The 15991-nt window shown below is 43.4% G+C and overlaps 1 protein-coding gene across 2 annotated transcripts; it reads right to left on the bottom strand.

Annotated features, from left to right (window-relative positions):
- Positions 1-1146: 1146 nt before the first annotated feature.
- On the bottom strand, positions 1147-15854 carry ATP6V0A2 (ATPase H+ transporting V0 subunit a2). Of its 2 annotated transcripts, XM_026687024.2 has the most exons (20): positions 15475-15854; positions 14164-14242; positions 13599-13696; positions 13161-13298; positions 12890-12990; positions 12522-12648; positions 12356-12438; positions 11501-11594; positions 10820-11032; positions 9657-9807; positions 9225-9364; positions 8632-8786; positions 8115-8202; positions 7332-7450; positions 6489-6699; positions 5740-5859; positions 4605-4724; positions 3817-3934; positions 3109-3280; positions 1147-2066 (listed from the first exon to the last, which is right to left on the bottom strand). In XM_026687024.2, exons 1-20 carry the CDS (start codon positions 15589-15591, stop codon positions 1967-1969), a joined length of 2544 nt encoding a protein of 847 aa, XP_026542809.2. In that variant the 5' UTR covers positions 15592-15854; the 3' UTR covers positions 1147-1966. The 2 variants fall into 2 exon arrangements, 1 of the variants encoding a protein (XP_026542809.2); XR_015745239.1 differs by lacking the exon at positions 3817-3934.
- Positions 15855-15991: the final 137 nt, after the last annotated feature.

Genomic DNA, 15991 nt, shown 5'->3' with positions numbered 1-15991 from the left:
GGCCCTCCCACATATTTGCAAAAAAATGTTAAAAAAAAATAACGGGCAGAATGGCCTTTAATTAAAAATCATGTTATTTCACACACAGTATGTCAATGGGTTTCCTGTCATCATTTTAAATGATTCAATAAATACTTCTAAAAAAATTACATTAAAACTTATTATTTTTTTAGCCTGGTTAGTATTTATAAATATGTGCCCTATATAAAAAAAAGTTCTGTGTTGTGGTTAAAAGCGGGAAGGGGTTGCCAAACACAGGTCTCAACCACCTACAGCTTGAACTTGGCTCCCTGCCGGCATAAAATGGTGGTCCCCAAACTCCTCAGCTCCTTAAACCGTGTGAAGTTTCCATCCTCATCCTCTTGACCCTGGGATGATCCCATCCTCCCCTGAGGGTCAACGCTGACCATCCCAGAGAACCTGGTTGAGCCTCACTCTCTGCTCATGGGATGGACAGATATCCATCCTATCAATCGATGATGGGCGAACGGTGGTTTACCCCAAACTCCAATGCCCATCATCCCCCGATGCACCCAGGTAGATCTCTTTCCCCCTAAGCAAACAGCCCCTTCTTTGCAAACCCCAATTCCACCGGAAAACCCAGTCTCCAAACAGCTTTTATTGAAGAGGATTAGATTCCATTGGCACTTATAAAAGTATTTACAGTAAAATACCTCCTCTTTAATACATGAAAAAAAACAAAAACCTAGCAAACCCACTCTTTAAGAGGTATCTTCTTCATCGTGAAAGAACAAGTGTATTTTAACAGAAAATTGGCTTCAGGGTCACATTAAACAGGATTTTTGCAAGTGTTGTGGAAAAAGTGTGCACAGTATCACAAGTAAAACAGCCTGGATTAATGCAGGTGGTTGTTGTTGTGGCAAAGGTGGTAGACCAGGAGTGTCTAACCTCTGCAGCTTTTAAGACCTGTGGACTTCAATTCCCAGAAGCATGGCTGGATAATGGTTTCTGGGAGTTGAAGTCCACAAGTCTTAAACTGCCCAAAGTTGGACACCCATGCTGGAAACCTGCCAGACAGAAAAACATCTTATTTATCCCGGGAAGGCTTTCAGGATTTCACCCACAGTAGAAGCTCTGCTGGATTTATCAGAACTTTCAGAATAATTTCACACAGTGATTCCAGGCTTCGGAAAGGAAACTTTCATATTGCCTTTAATGCATCTTGTAAAAAAGAAGAACAGGAGAGAAAAAAAGCAGAATCCAATGTTTCTATGTCCCTCTGGGAGTGTCAAATAATTTTTCAATCTCTCTTCTATTTGGAATTGTAAAAAAAAGAGAGTGGAAGAGAGAGAAAAATAATAGAGCCGGGCATTTTTATGACGCTTTGTGAGCCTGTTTTTCAATTTCTATTGAAAATGTGCAAAAAGTCACACCCTGAACCTATATTTGAAGCCCATGTTTTGGATCAAGAGAAAAATCATAGTCGTTTCTAGAAATACGCAATTTTATTCCTAGTGGCTGTCACCAAATTCCAGAAATATTAGTGACGAGGATCAGAGGAATTAATTATCAGAGGAATAATCTCATGCGTCTCGATGACTGATTAATGCTCCCTCTTAAAAAAAAGAAGAAAAAAATTCAAAGGGGCTTCGTCCTAAGGAATTATGCGAAAAACTACTCTTGAAAGATTTTGTTAGAGAAAATAAATAGTTCTTGAAAACAGCTACAGCATGTCCAGAAGCAGCAATCAAATAGTTCTAGTCAGTTTCAAAAATTAACCTAAAAGTGCTTATGAAAGGAAGAAAATACTTGGCGTTCAAAAAGGTCCCATATTTGCGAAGTCCAAGCAAGAGACGCCAAGAGTCTTTATAAAAAATATTTGGCTGTGTTTTAAGGCAAAATCAGTGAGGGTCTTTGCTGTAAGGGAGCCGAACAAGGAAGACGTCAGCATACATGATTATTTTCAAACCACGCCCAACCGATTTACTGCCAAGAACAGCCAGATTTATGCGATGTATCTATCCAAATGTAAAGAAATGTCTTGAAAGGAAAAAGGGGTGAACTTGTAGCCGTCGCCTATGTAAAACTTGTTCTGGAATTCCACCCTGAAATAAGGAAAATAAAATAAAATAAAATGAACATCCTAATTCTGACCCCTGAGATATTTGAACTTTGTTGTCAGGATTGCCATCGTGTAGTAAAATGCACTTTTGTTAACAATGGTTCTGAGTGTCTTTCTTTCTAACCAACCAAGTTGGGACCAGCTGACAATTACTTTCAAACTGAGCATTTTTTTTTTCCTCTGATAAAACTTCCATTTCTTAAACATAATATCCAACAGCTAATTTGCTCAGTGCTGTCTAATGCCTGTGTGTATTAACCCATAAAGTTAACTCATGTAGTGTGGCTGTAGTTTTATTATTGATCCTTCTTACTACCTTCTTAACTCCCCCCTTTTATTGGTTATTATTATTATTATTATTATTATTATTATTATTATTATTATTATTATTATTATTTATTCACAAAAAACAACAGTATACACAGCAAACGAGATGACTATGCTGGGTTTTGTATCACAAATCACTAGTCGAACATTTCCCAAGCATTTAGGACTGCGTGATGTATCGGCGGATTATGCGAGCAGATCCCAGTAAGGTGGCCCTCTGCAGCTGACCAATGGTGATCTTGTCAGTGCCAATTTATTTTAAATGCTTGCCTAGGTCTTCAGGCACAGCACCCAGTGTGCTGAGTACCATTGGAACCACCTGCACTGGTCTATGCCAGTCTCTGCAGTTTGATTCTCAAGTCCTGATATTGGGTGACTTTTTCATGTTGTTTCTCGTTGATTCTGCTGTCACCAGGTATGGCAATGTCGATGATCCACACTTTTTTATTATTATTTATTTTATTATGTTTATAATAATAATTATAATAATTGTAATAATTATTATAATATAAAAAATTATTGTTGTTGTTGTTATGATGTTGCTTTGCATGTACACTGAGAGCTTTTGTACTAGAGACAAATTCCTTGTGTATCTAACCACATTGGGCCAAATAAAGAATTCAATTCGGTTCAATCTAAAAGTCTCAAAAACTTTGGACTAGAAACCTGACTAGGAGGGTTAAAACGAAGCCACCTACCAATGGAGCCGTACGGCGTGCAGGAAAGCGGAGAGGCCCTCCATGACCAGGAGAATGAACACGGTGAGAACCATGAATAAGGCTGAAAGGGGGACCAAGAGGAAGATCCCGTAGGCTGCATCCATGTGAAGGCCAACCTTCATGACCATTGCCCAGAGCACTTCTGACAACTCTAAATAGGAGACAGGCAGAGACACATGCATATGTCATTCAAAAGCCCATCCTGCCTTACCGGATGTGCGAGACCCAATAACCCCCTTGGTATTAATGACTGAAAATGCCACCATTTGCTTGAGACGGGACGATCGTTTGTCTGAAATGGCACAGGGCTAAGCGGGCGGATTTGACTAGGTCCCTTCCCAACCCTGTTATTCTGATGCAACAATTAACAACCACCAGTTGCCAAGATCATTTCTCTTTCCTGGTCTTCTTTCTTTCCATTTTTAAAGCAAAATACAGGTGGTCCTTGATTTCCCACTACTCGTTTACCGACTGTTCAAAGGTACAATGGCACCGGGGGGAAAATGTTACACCCTCGTGCTCACCGCCATTGTGACATCTTCATGGTCACGTGATCAAAATTTGAGCACCTGCGCCGTGCATTACTTGACATTAAAATAAGGCCCAGCTGGCACTCATGGCAAAACTTGTTATTTATTTATTGGACATTATTGGTTATTGATCGTTCAAATCCCACGAAATACTTACGGGCATGGGCTAAACTGAGCGCCCAGAGCCTCAGGTAGGAAGCGGTGTTGGAGATGCATCCCAAACAGTATTCAATCGTCTGGATGGCCTGTTCCATCAACGCAGACGCAAAGCTAAACTAAAAGAGACGGCGTGTCAAGTGGGACTTGCAGCCCGGGTGCGAATTAAAAAACCCATAACCTTCAATGTTGGGCCTGTGGCTTTGGGGAGGTTGATCACTTGGTAAGCAAGCAGCTGCTGAAGCTGAATAGATCACGTTTTTCTTTCATTCCCTTATTCACCGCTACTCCTCGGCTTACAGCGGTCTGTTTAGGGACCTAATGGCACTGAAAAATGGGACCTTAGGACCGTTTTGTCACAATGAGTGACCTTCGCAGCATCCCCTTGGTCACGTGATCAACACCGAGAGGCTTTGGAACGGGTTCCTGTTTATGACGGTTGCATTTCCTGCAAGTCACATGATCCCCTTTTGCGACCTTCTGACAAGCAAAGCCAATGGGGAAGCCAGGTTCACTTAACAACCGTGTTGCTAACTTACCACCTGCACCGATTTGCTTAACAACCATGGCAAGAAAGACCGTGAAACAGGGAAAAGCTCACGTAACAACTGTCTCACTTAACAACAGAGATGTTGGGCTCCAATTGCAATTGTAAGTTGAGGACTACCTGTATTTAATTGTATAGGTCTACATAGCAGGCTTGAGATGCAATAAAACAGATCGAAACAACTAAATTAAAAGATTTTTTTTAAAAAAGAACACGATACTGAAAAGACTCGCAGTGCCCACCTCTTCCTTGTCCTCAGTCTTATGCCTGTTGTTCAAAGGGCTGGTCCCCTCTTCCATTTCACAAGTTGTCAAGAGGGAAATCTCTTCTTCGCTCTCCTTCCGTACCAAGCGATAGCCTTTCTGGAGGTTGGGGGGGAAATGGTGCGTGGTTTTAGGAATATCTCTGAAGTGGATTCGTGTTTTTCAAACATCTTTCAGCAAACACTTATTTTTAAATGTCTCCCAATCCTGCCCCGAAACATCTTAAGGGCCACATCGAACCACAAGGTTAAGGCACCACAAAACACACAACGTGCTTCAGGGAATTGTAGCCAGGGGTTAAGCCTATGCAAAGCATCTTTCCCTTCAAATAGAACATTCTTTTCCCCCCTGTTTATCAATTATATTGGAGGCTAGCAGAACTGTATTTGCTCAAAATTGGAAAAATGAAAACGCTCCGATGGAGGAGGAGGTGATTAAAATATTGGAATTAATAAAACAAAGTCAAATAAAAAGGTATGACAGAAACTATATGTAAGAGTTGTAATATATAATTAGATGACACTTTGTATTATATGTTTAAGGTAACAATCGCGAATGAATATTTTACACAATTTGAGAAATGTCAGATTGAGTGAACACTGTTTTGCTTAAGTTGCGAAAAGCGGAAAGTTTGATTTTATTGTATTTGTATAAATTTGTTTAATAAAGTATTTTTATATTAAAAAAAAGAAAATACTGGAATGTGCAGAAATGAGTAGATTAACATTGGCAATTAGAGAACAGGAAGAAATTGAGTATTATAAGATTTAGGATTTATTTTATGGATGGTTGGAAAATAAAGTAAAAAAATTAAATGACGCTGTAAGAATAACATACCATGCTATATAATGTTGAATAGGCTATAATATGAATGTAAACTTAGTTAAGAAATGTATACAAATATTAATATGTGCACAGGATATATGTACTCAGATGACACACTGTATAACTGAAAGATGGTTTTATTTGTTATTTTTCTTATAAAAATAAAATTGTTAAAAAAAAATTATACTGGAGGCTCTGCTGATTGAGAGTGTCCTGGCATGCTGCAGGATGCAATAAAAAAAAATTGTTAAGGAAAAAAAAATATACAATTTACTTTCCTTTTACTTACTCTGTAGGAGCCAAAGCTTTGGCTGCCATTGCTCAACCAGTACAAATAAAGCGGTTTTCCAAAAAACAGAACGAGGACAGAAAGCACGGCCACGACTAACAGACATTTCTGAACGATCATCTGTTTCGAAAGAGAGGAAGCAAAATTACACGGCTGGTTTTTGAGGTGGTCTACAATTTTGGTTAGAAACTTCAAACAAGAAAAAAGGCCCCTTGGAAGTTCTCTGCTGAATAAGGATTCTACAACTTTATTGGGCTAAATACCAACCTGGCTAGTTTTCTTTTTTTTTAAATCTGTGTTTCATATTTTAGCAGTTTTGACAAGGCCGCAATGTTTTCAGTGGTTTGCAAAAAGCACTTGTCTCAAAAATTTTTTAACACATTTGTGTCCCAAAGCAATCGACAAAGCTCTCCTATATCATCAATTTTCTACTGAACTGTGTTAGATTTCTAAGAAGCTTAAGCCAGCCAACAGGGAAGCCTGAAAATCTGCATTTTTAAACATTATGCCTAAATTTGTAGCGAGTCCCTAGGTTTAGGTGACTTCTGATACAACACTTCAATTATTTCTTAACAAGAGTGTATAAAATTCAGGCTCAAGTCTCCAACAATTTAAGAGTTATTCGACTCTTCTTGCAGCTGTTTTAATTTACTTCCATTTAAGGCTGACTTATTTCAACAGAAGATAAAAGTATTTAAAAACAGAGAGAATTCAGATCTGTGGACCTTTCAGTTCTAAGGATGACCCACCTGCCCTGAGAAAAGGACCTGGTTCTTGTTATCATGGAACAGAAACATGTTAATAAACTGAAGCAGGATACTGGGAGCAGAACTCGAATTCTCAGCGCTGTAAGCCAGCCATTTAAAGATGATCATGAACACCAGGTATCCAAAAATGGACAGAATGAACAGAAGTTGAGGAATGAACACTAAGTAAATGTTGTACATCTTCCTGAAATGCCTGAAAGAAGAAGAAAAGGAAGAAAGAGTGACTTTATTTTTTGTTTTAATTTAAAAAAAAAAACGCTCTTTGTATGACTCTTAATTCAGGGTAGAGTCAGGGCGACCGGATGGAGCTGAGCGTTTACTGGCCGGATGCCCTTCCTGACGCAGAGTTCACAGCAGATATTTTTTCTCTGCCCTCTAGGAGAGAAACATCTGCCACTCCCTAGGACTGAACTCTCAACATTCCCAGTGGAAGGAAGAGTGTCTTCACCACGAGACCACCACGCCATTGGTGTTTTTCTTAGGTGTTTCATTTCAATAATGAGTTTTGCAGAGCATTCATAGAAAAATTGCCTGCTTATTTTAACAGCGCTGAGAATGTCAATTCTCAGAAGTGTTATTCTACGACCGCCAGTGGTCCCAGGGGGATCAGTGGCTGGGATAACTGGAGATGGTGGAAAAAGTAATGCAAACAGGTTTGAATGGCACCAAAAGCCTTAAAAAGGGGAAGCACTTCATCCGGAAAAAGAGAAAAAGAAGTTTACTTTATGAAACTGCATTTATTTTGCAATTTATTTGGTGCCCAACTTATGTCAAAAGGCACAGCAATGGCCCCCATCATTACTGCTCATCCTGGCCATTACTCACACGTAGTTGAAGCCCCCCAGGATAATCCCAAAGACCATGTGCACCATTCCAATGATGACGGACATTTTCATTTTGAAGGAATTGAGGAAGCTGAGACGGTTGCTTGCAAGGCTCCATATCTGGAAGAGAGACAGACAGCCTTAAGGAAAGATTCAGCCCAGAATACAAGGAGCCCTCGACTTACAACAGTTCGCTTAGTGACCTTCCGAAGTTACAACAGCACTGAAAAAAGTGACTTATGGCTGTTTTTCACATTTGTGACCTTTGCAGCATTTTCATTCGGATGCTGACTCACATTTATGACGGTTGCAGTGTTTCCCGGGGTCACATTATCCCCTTTTGCGACCTTCTGACAAGCCAACAAGGAAGCCAGATTCACTTAATGACCCTGTTGCTAATTTAACAACTGCAGGGATTCACTTAGCGAACATGGCAAGAAAAGCCGTAAAATGGGGCAAAACTCACTTAACACATGTCTCGCTTAGCAACATAAATTTGAGGGCTCAATGGCGGTTGTTCAAGTCGAGGACTCCCCTGTACAAAGGGCACTATTTCCAATTGGTGGAGCAGAGTTCAAACAATCGCAACGTTTAACGACGACTTTTGCTGTTCCTATTATACGGTGGTGAAGTCAAGGCCTCCCTGTGTCCTGCACGCAACAGCCCCAGAGACAATTCAATGGCAATCCACAGGCGGAGGGCGGGCCGTAATTCTCTGGAGCTGTATCAGAGCCTCATAAATTCTGTCTTGACAGACAGCAGCGGCTCAAGGGAAGCCACTCACCGGATCTATGCCGAAAGGATACGGGCCGGTGAAGACGCCAGTCGCATTTGGATTCAGAGCCACAAACGGATTCGTCAAGTCTGCCTTGCTAGAACAATTTCAAAAGCGAAAGAAAACACACACAAACAGAATTGGAGGTTGAGCAGAGACATTCTGAGCACCTGAACTGTCTGATCGCAGTTAGTCCGCTTACACAGACAGAGTCAGGGCGGGCAACTCTGGCAATTTTACGACCTGTGGTGTGCAACTCCCAGAATTCCCCAGCCAGCCATGCTGTCCCAGGAATTCTGGGAGTTGCAGTCCAAAGTCCACACGTCGTGAAGCTGTCACTGTTGCCCACAACAATTGAGAGCCATTTCAGAAGACCTTAAGTGAACCGCCCACTCGGAGCAGACCTCCGCAGCAAAGAATGAAGAGCTAGTTAGCAGACTTGACTCTTCAAACCTTTCTGGATAAAGAGGCAGCTCAGTGATTGTCTAGAAGCGAAACCCAACATAGGTTCACAGCCACAACTTACCTCCAATCCATCCCAGGCATTTGTGAAACATGCCATCCTGAGCTGAACATGACCAAAGATTTGGAAAAACAGTCATTGTAGATCAGGCCGGTATAGATGGAGAACAATCCCATCAGCATGATGATGTATCGTCCTTGAAAAATCATCTTCATCATCTGTGGACAGGAGGAGAGAGGCTTCATGTCAGCAAAGGTAGCTCGAAGACGGGCATCTTCCTTACAAGAGAATCTATGCAGCTCAGGTCTGAACTGGTGCTCTCTGACGTTTCATGACCTAGCTAGGTAATGTCATCAGTGCTATGTACAAATGGCTTTGCCCTGTCAAGTTTTGGTGGGCTTGTTATATTCTTCTTAGTAGTTCCTTGATTAGACCATTTACTGTTTGTCTCAGTTGGCAGTTCCTTGATTGGGGCATTACAATAAACTTGATTTGTGGGTCATGCAACATCTACAAGAAAACCACCAAACTCAAGAAAGCACCAAAGACCCCATGTTCTTCCTTCCTTATAGGTACAACGGTGAAAAATCAGGATTTCAAGCAACAAATGAACCCAAAGGGCACCAGCCACACACAAGAGTCCAGGTTTTCCATACCTCGTCTTGCGACCTCTTAAGCTTGGGGTGTTTCTCAAACAAAATCATGACCAGCGCAAAGAGGAACATCAGGAAGCCGTGTCCGCAGTCTCCAAACATCACGGCGAACAAGAAGGGGAAGGTGATGATGGTGAAGAGAGCTGTGAAATTCACACGTGTTTATTTATTTATTGCACTTCTGTGCTGCCAAGGGATTCTTCCCCGGTGCCCGGCTGGCTGGGGAGTTCTGGGGGTTGAAGCCCACAAGCCTTAATAGTTGCCAAGATTGGACACTTCTGCTTTACAAGGAATCACAGCGACTCTTTCGCTAACACAAAACCCACTTGAGTTCACAAGGCCGCAGGAAAGGGAAGGGAGGCCAGAGGGCACGGGTGGAAAAGAGCCTGGTTTAGGATTTACACACCCAGTTGGCTATTTTTCAAAGAGACTCACCAGGATTGACCTCCCTGTAGTTGCCAATCCCGTACACATCAACGATGTCCTGGAATCCCGAGGTGAATTTGTTGGTCCGGATCAAAGTCGGAGGAGTTTCTTTTGTCGGAATGGTGTTCATGAAGGAAGGGACAGAAGCGCCGCTCACTCTCTGGTGGCAGAAGTGAAAGAAACCCGTATAATTAAGCGCGCGGTGTCCACTTTAACGCTCTACGTAGGATGGGGGGAGCCTTCCCCCAAAAGAGCTCAAGCAGGGATGGTGTCAACTCTGAAGCTGGGCTGACAGAAGTCATTTTTGTCCACTTCAGTGTTGCCACACTGGAGCTGAGGGCTCAGGGACTGGGGGATTTTAGATAGAGGCGTTTTTGTAGCCAAAGCAAAATACTTTCTCTTGGGAACCAAGGACATTCTCACTCCCGGTCGGAAGAAGGCAGAGTGATGCCACCCAGTTGTTGGACTGCACGGTGATTGGACCATGGGACTGATTGTTTATGAGAAAGTAGAAAGGCTTTTACTTTTAATGAGGTGAAAACCGCGATAGCTTTCAGAGTCGGTTTTCACCAGATTTGTGCCAATATGATATTTCCAAATAAAAGCAATGTTTGAGGGAATGTCTCTTGCTGGTCACATCTACCCGACCCACCAGACCAGGGAGGCAGGGGATGTTGAGGGTCCAATCCCCGAGGGAGATATACCTGGTGGGACCCAGAAGAAGGGCCTTTTCTGTGATGGCTCCCTCTCTCTGGAACATCATCCCCCTCAGAGATTAGACTGGCCCCCGTCTAATACTCTTCCGGAAGGCACTGAAGACCTGGTTCTGCCAGTCGGCCTGGGGAGCTCAGAGCGCGATGGAGTCCATCAAATGACTCTTGTGATCTGCTGTCATCGGGGTGGGAGGTGGGTGGGAGTTGGGTGTGTGTTATTTTTTATTTATTTTCCCCAGATTTTGTTCTATTGTACTTTATTAATTTGATTCTTTTTGTTAGTTTTTTTTTTTTAAAAAATATGGTTTTACATTCTGTAAGCCGCCTCGAGTCGCCATGGGCGAACAGGCGGCAATATGAATTCAATAAATACAATACATTCAGCTGCCTCGGAGCCTTCCTTGCAGTGGACCTATTACTTGGACCCCTGGCGAGTGAAGCAGCAATGGCTGGACTTACGGAGCCTTCATCCAACGCGCGGCGCATGTTGGGCAGGTCTGCCAGGGGGCACCAGACCTCCGCAATCAGGCATTTGTTGGTGACGTCAAAGCTGCAGAGATTCAGCACGTGGTAAATGGCTTTCATCTTCTTCACCTGAACGTCCCAGGTGTAGATCGATTCAGAAGCTTTGCACAGGACTTGCCGCAAATAATCTTCTGTTTTGTGCAACACCTTTGGGGGTTTAATTTAAAAAAAGAGACATATTTAGTAGAAAAAGCAATGGTTATCCAAAAGGGAGCACTGGCAGGGCGGAGTAACATTTAAAGTCATTTTTCTTTTCTTTAATTCTGAGGGATTTGCTTGTTAGCTTCGCGGTGCCCAGCTGGCAGAGGATCAAACAACCTGAAAGAAAAACTATTTTCCTGCTGCAAGAAACAAAAGTTCCTTAATCTTAACACAGGCAAAAATAAGAGTCCTGAAAACAGTGCTATGCCTGGATATCCCCAGGACATTAACAAAAAAAAATCCTAAGAAAAGAGAACAAATCCATTTTAGAGAATGCAAATATTATCTTCACAGGCCTTGGGGACGAAAGCTCAAAACAAATACGCTGCACAGCTATGCTCGTTCTGTGAAACTACCGGCCTCTTCTGCGGAAGAAACCACAAAGTTGGAGCGTGACCGCAACTTTCAACTCACAATATGGAGATCCTGGATGCGAACTTGGAGCCCTTCCATCACTGCTCGCCGTTCCGCTGGAGTGCTGGGATAGGGGTAGATGTGACAGTGGTAGCTGTGACACACACACATAAAAAAAAGCCATTGAAACAGCCAACCAACCTAATCTTGCAAAAACAGAACCTTGCTTTAGACTGCAACTAACCGTTTTACTATACACGCAGTCCTTGACTAACAGCCGTTCATTTAGTGACCAAAGTTACCACGGCACTAGCAAAAGTGACTTATGACCATTTTTTTCCACGATTACTGCAGCATCCCTGCGGTCACATGATCAAAATTTGGACACTTGGCAACTGATTCATATTTACAAAGGGCAGGGGTCTCCAACCTTGGCCACTTGAAGACTTGTGGACTTCAACTCCCAGAGTTCCTGAGGAACTCTGGGAGTTGAAGTGCACAAATCTTCAAGTTGCCAAGGTTGGAGACCCCTGTCCTAGGGGATCACGTGATCCCCTTTTGCGACCTTCTGCTGAGCAAAGTCAATGGGGAAGCCAGGTTCACTTAACAACCGGGTTACTAACAACTGTGGGAAGGGCGTAAAGAGGCAAATCTCGCTCGATATCTGTCTAACTCAGCAACAGAAATGTTGGTCTTGACTGCGGTCTTGAGTCAAGGACTAGCTTTATTGATCCAAAAATGTTTGGGTGAATGAATCATGCTTAGGCTTCTCCTTCACATGTCCTCCGATTCCTCCGAGGAGTTTTTTTTAAATGCAGTTTGAACAACTTCCTTTGCCTTTTACTTTTCAGAGCATGGCCTTAAAAATACGAGGGGGGGAAAAAAACACAAGGGAGAAACGTGGTTCGTCCTTACCAGTCACATATTTTCTTCACCTTTTGGCCAATTTGTTCCCCCCAGTAGGATATCAAGAACACAAAGCACTTGGTCAGTTCTCCCTGCAAAACAAACAGGAATGGCTCACGTCAGCTTTGATTGACAGGGCCCGGCTGCCCTTTCTCAACCGGGTCGCCTTACTTACTGTATCAGGATCCTCCAAGCATTCTTCCACTTCAGAGTAAGAAACAATTGTGTTTCCTCTGCACACCCGCCAGAGCATTTTTTCAAACGCTTCAACTTTTGCTCGGTTAACTAAGCCGGATATAAATCTACATTTTAAAAAAAGCACCATTAAAATAATCTCACCAATACAGGGAACTGTGAGAAACATGATTCATGTTACCTACAGACCATTATGCTTCATTGTTACACCGCTGGATGCTTCAAAACAACCCAAATTAATTTTTAATGCAAAAAATTCATCGTCCCCATTATTTGCTAAGACTACCTGTATAAAATGAGGCTAAAGATGCTTTCCGTGGCTATTCAACACCCTGTTTGGTTACTTACCCAAGTTTGGCCTCGAGTCTGTGCATACAATTATACTCCAACAAAGGATCATGATCAAAAGATGGGAATTCTTCATAACTGCTCTGTATGCAGGACTCAAGCTAAAATAAAGACCGTGAAAATTGTACATCAAATGAAAAGAAAGCAAGACACAGACACAGACACACAGAAGACTGGAAACAAGGTATTTCTTGTTTCTGATTGTTCTAGTTTATGATTATCACTTGTTTAAGATGGGTGATCATACATATTTTTAAAGTCAGTAAAATACCTCCGTAGATCTTTGGATGAAGGACTGAGTGACCTTCAGCAGGTGGGTGTATTCTGTCAGCTCCAAAAGGTTTTTTCTCAACTTCTCCTTGTTTCTGGTCACTTCTCTCAACTCCACCTCCAGCTTCTGAAGTTGCTCCTACGAGAGAGAAAAAAAACAGCACCTTCTCACTGTGGTGATTTCTAACAGAAGAGTCGTTCTACCAAGAAGAAACTCAGACCGTTTAGCAACAGACAGTGGAAATGTGGAGCTGTAAGGATCTTAAAGTTGGTCTAAAGCAGCGTTTCTCAACCTTGACACATTTAAAAGAGGCCTGGATCTTAACTCCCAGAATTCCCCAGCCAGCTGCCAAGGTTGAGAAACACTGACCTAAAGAATTCAAGAAACAGATTTTCTGTCATCTCAGAACATCACGAGATCCCCATTTCTACAAGTTACCTGGATTTCCAACATCTGTTTAAGTGGAGGGGCAGAAGGGGTAATATTTCCTTCCGGAAGAGGGATGTCTGCTTTCTTTATTTCCTGTACTAGGTATCCTGGAAAAATGAAAAATGATTTCGGGTAAAGCAAGTGGCTTTAAAAGATTATGTTCTGCTACATTCCTCTGGGAAGTTTATATATCACAAAGGATATTACACATATCGAAGGCACTCTTAAAATCAAGCTTCATCAGTTTTCTCTATTGTATTATGAGAATTTACATACTCATTCTCTGAATTTTAAATCAAACCCCAGCATTGAAAAACAACCACTGCAAGGTGCCCAAAAGATCTCCAAACCTCCTAACTACCACTTGTAATCCTCCTAAATTTGACAGAACATCCAATGCAGAAATGTAGCAAAAAATCAAGTGGAGTGCAATATTCTTTCAAGCTTTAAATCAATAAGGATTCCATTCTCTTTTCTGTTCGAAATAACAAACCTGTGATATATATTTCACAATGGGTAAAACTTTACCTAAGAGGATCACGGTTGCCTGTCCTTTCACGTTCTCCAAACTTACCCAATATCCTTTCCATTTCTTCACACTTCTTCACTTCTCCCACATATTTCCGCTGGAACAAACTTGTATTGGAGTTGAGCTGGAAAGGCAAATGTTTTTTTTTTTAACTGTTCCTAAGAGAAATGTCTATTGTCTAAAGATTTAAGTTCAATTCCAAAGAGAAAAAAAGCTGGCTCATGACTATGCACTAAGGTTCTTTTAACCATCACAATAGTTAAACACATTGGAGGCTCCCAAGAAGAGCCTCCAAGAGAGGTTGGGGGGCTACAAGGGACCTATTCTGACCCAGGCTTTCTGAGACCATAATTAAGCACACGCTTAGTTAAAACAACTCTTGTTTTATTGCAACGCTGGGAATTATGTTCATTCCCAGCCGGTAATGAGTCCCAAACAGTCCCTCGAGATAAGCACCCACCTTTCTCTCCTTTGAATGGCCGCCAACAACTAAAGTGCCAAATGAACTATAAAAAGCCAACTGAAGTACAAAGTCCACACAGAGCTTCAAGGTTTAATCTGAACAGAGCGAAAAACATTGCTTCCTGCAAAGAGTTCGTCATCTAGGCCTGACTTTTATCTCTATGGGAGGGGCAATCACCTCCCAGCCTTACTCCGGAGTTGCCCCTCTTGTTTCAGCTGGTCTCGCCTTCTAGCAGCTCTGTGCATATGCGCACTGGGAACAGGCTCCCCTTGCTCCTCTTCCTCACTGCTGCCAGACAATGGAGGCTACGGAGTCAGCACCCCACTCCCAGATGGCCCTGGCTCCATCTCTGCATGGGACGCAGGACCCTTGTCCGAGTCCTCTCCAGACTCCCGGACTGGTCCCCTTTCTTCCCCACTGTCCGATTCTGCTGCCGTCTGCACCGGCTGCCGGCGGACCACAACAGGACGCACACGCCCGGCCCTCCCAACCCCCTAAACCCATTTGCCCAGCACTGGGGCTATTTGGGCCTCCCTAGATAAGCCATGAAAGGCAGCTGGGGGATTTGGGGCCAGTCGTCCCCCCCCCTCTCTCTCTCTCTCTCTCTCAGCCTAGCCTACCTCACAGGGTGGTTGTTGTGGGAAAACAGGACTTAGGAGGGACTCTTCATTCTAGTCCCGCCTCATCCATGAAAGGCAGCTGGGGGACTTCTCTGTCACGGCCGGCCCACCTCACAGGGTGGTTGTTGTTGTGAGGAAAAGAGGAGGAGGGGGAAATACGTTCCCCAATACTAGTGGATTTATAGAAGTAAATAAAAAAAGGGATAGAAATCGATAAAAATAGGAATAAAAGGGCGGCCCGGCCTTCCTCCCCCCCACCCCGCGGCCACTCACGTCTCTGAAGTGGGCCAGGCCGCGCTCGCCCAGGGCGCTGAGGCACTCGTAGGCCGAGCCGGCCTGCAGGAAGAGCTGCGCCAGGCACATGGCCTCGCTGCGGAAGAGGGAGCCCATGGCGGCTGTCACCGGGGCCCTCGACGCCGCCTGGCCGCCCGCCCGCCTCGCTCGACCTGCCCGACGGCCATGGAGAGGAGGAGGCGGCGGCGCGGAAACCGGCGCTTCCCTCAGCGGAGGAGGCGAGAAGAGACGGCGGGAGCGGCTTCCGGATTTCCGTCCGGAGCTGCACCATTGGGGTGGGGTGGAACCCCCCCGTCTCGATGGTCTTAATAATGCCAACAAGGGGAGACGAGTTTACGATGGAACGGAAGTGCTGGTGCAGAGCGGCAATTATAAGGGGGGGGGGAATTGCTAAAGGAGGTGCAGCGACCCCTGGATTCGCCTCCTTTATGACCACTTTCCCGTTATTATTATTTTAATGCAAGGGTCCAACCTGGTCGACTTCAACTCCCAGAAT

The sequence above is a fragment of the Notechis scutatus genome, chromosome 13, assembly GCF_049901735.1.
Source record: "Notechis scutatus isolate UNSWTSFEM ecotype Mainland chromosome 13, rNotScu1.2, whole genome shotgun sequence".
Taxonomy (NCBI): Eukaryota; Metazoa; Chordata; class Lepidosauria; order Squamata; family Elapidae; genus Notechis; species Notechis scutatus.
The sequence above is the reverse complement of the archived record's forward strand: the minus strand, read 5'-3'. Positions and strand labels throughout refer to the sequence as shown.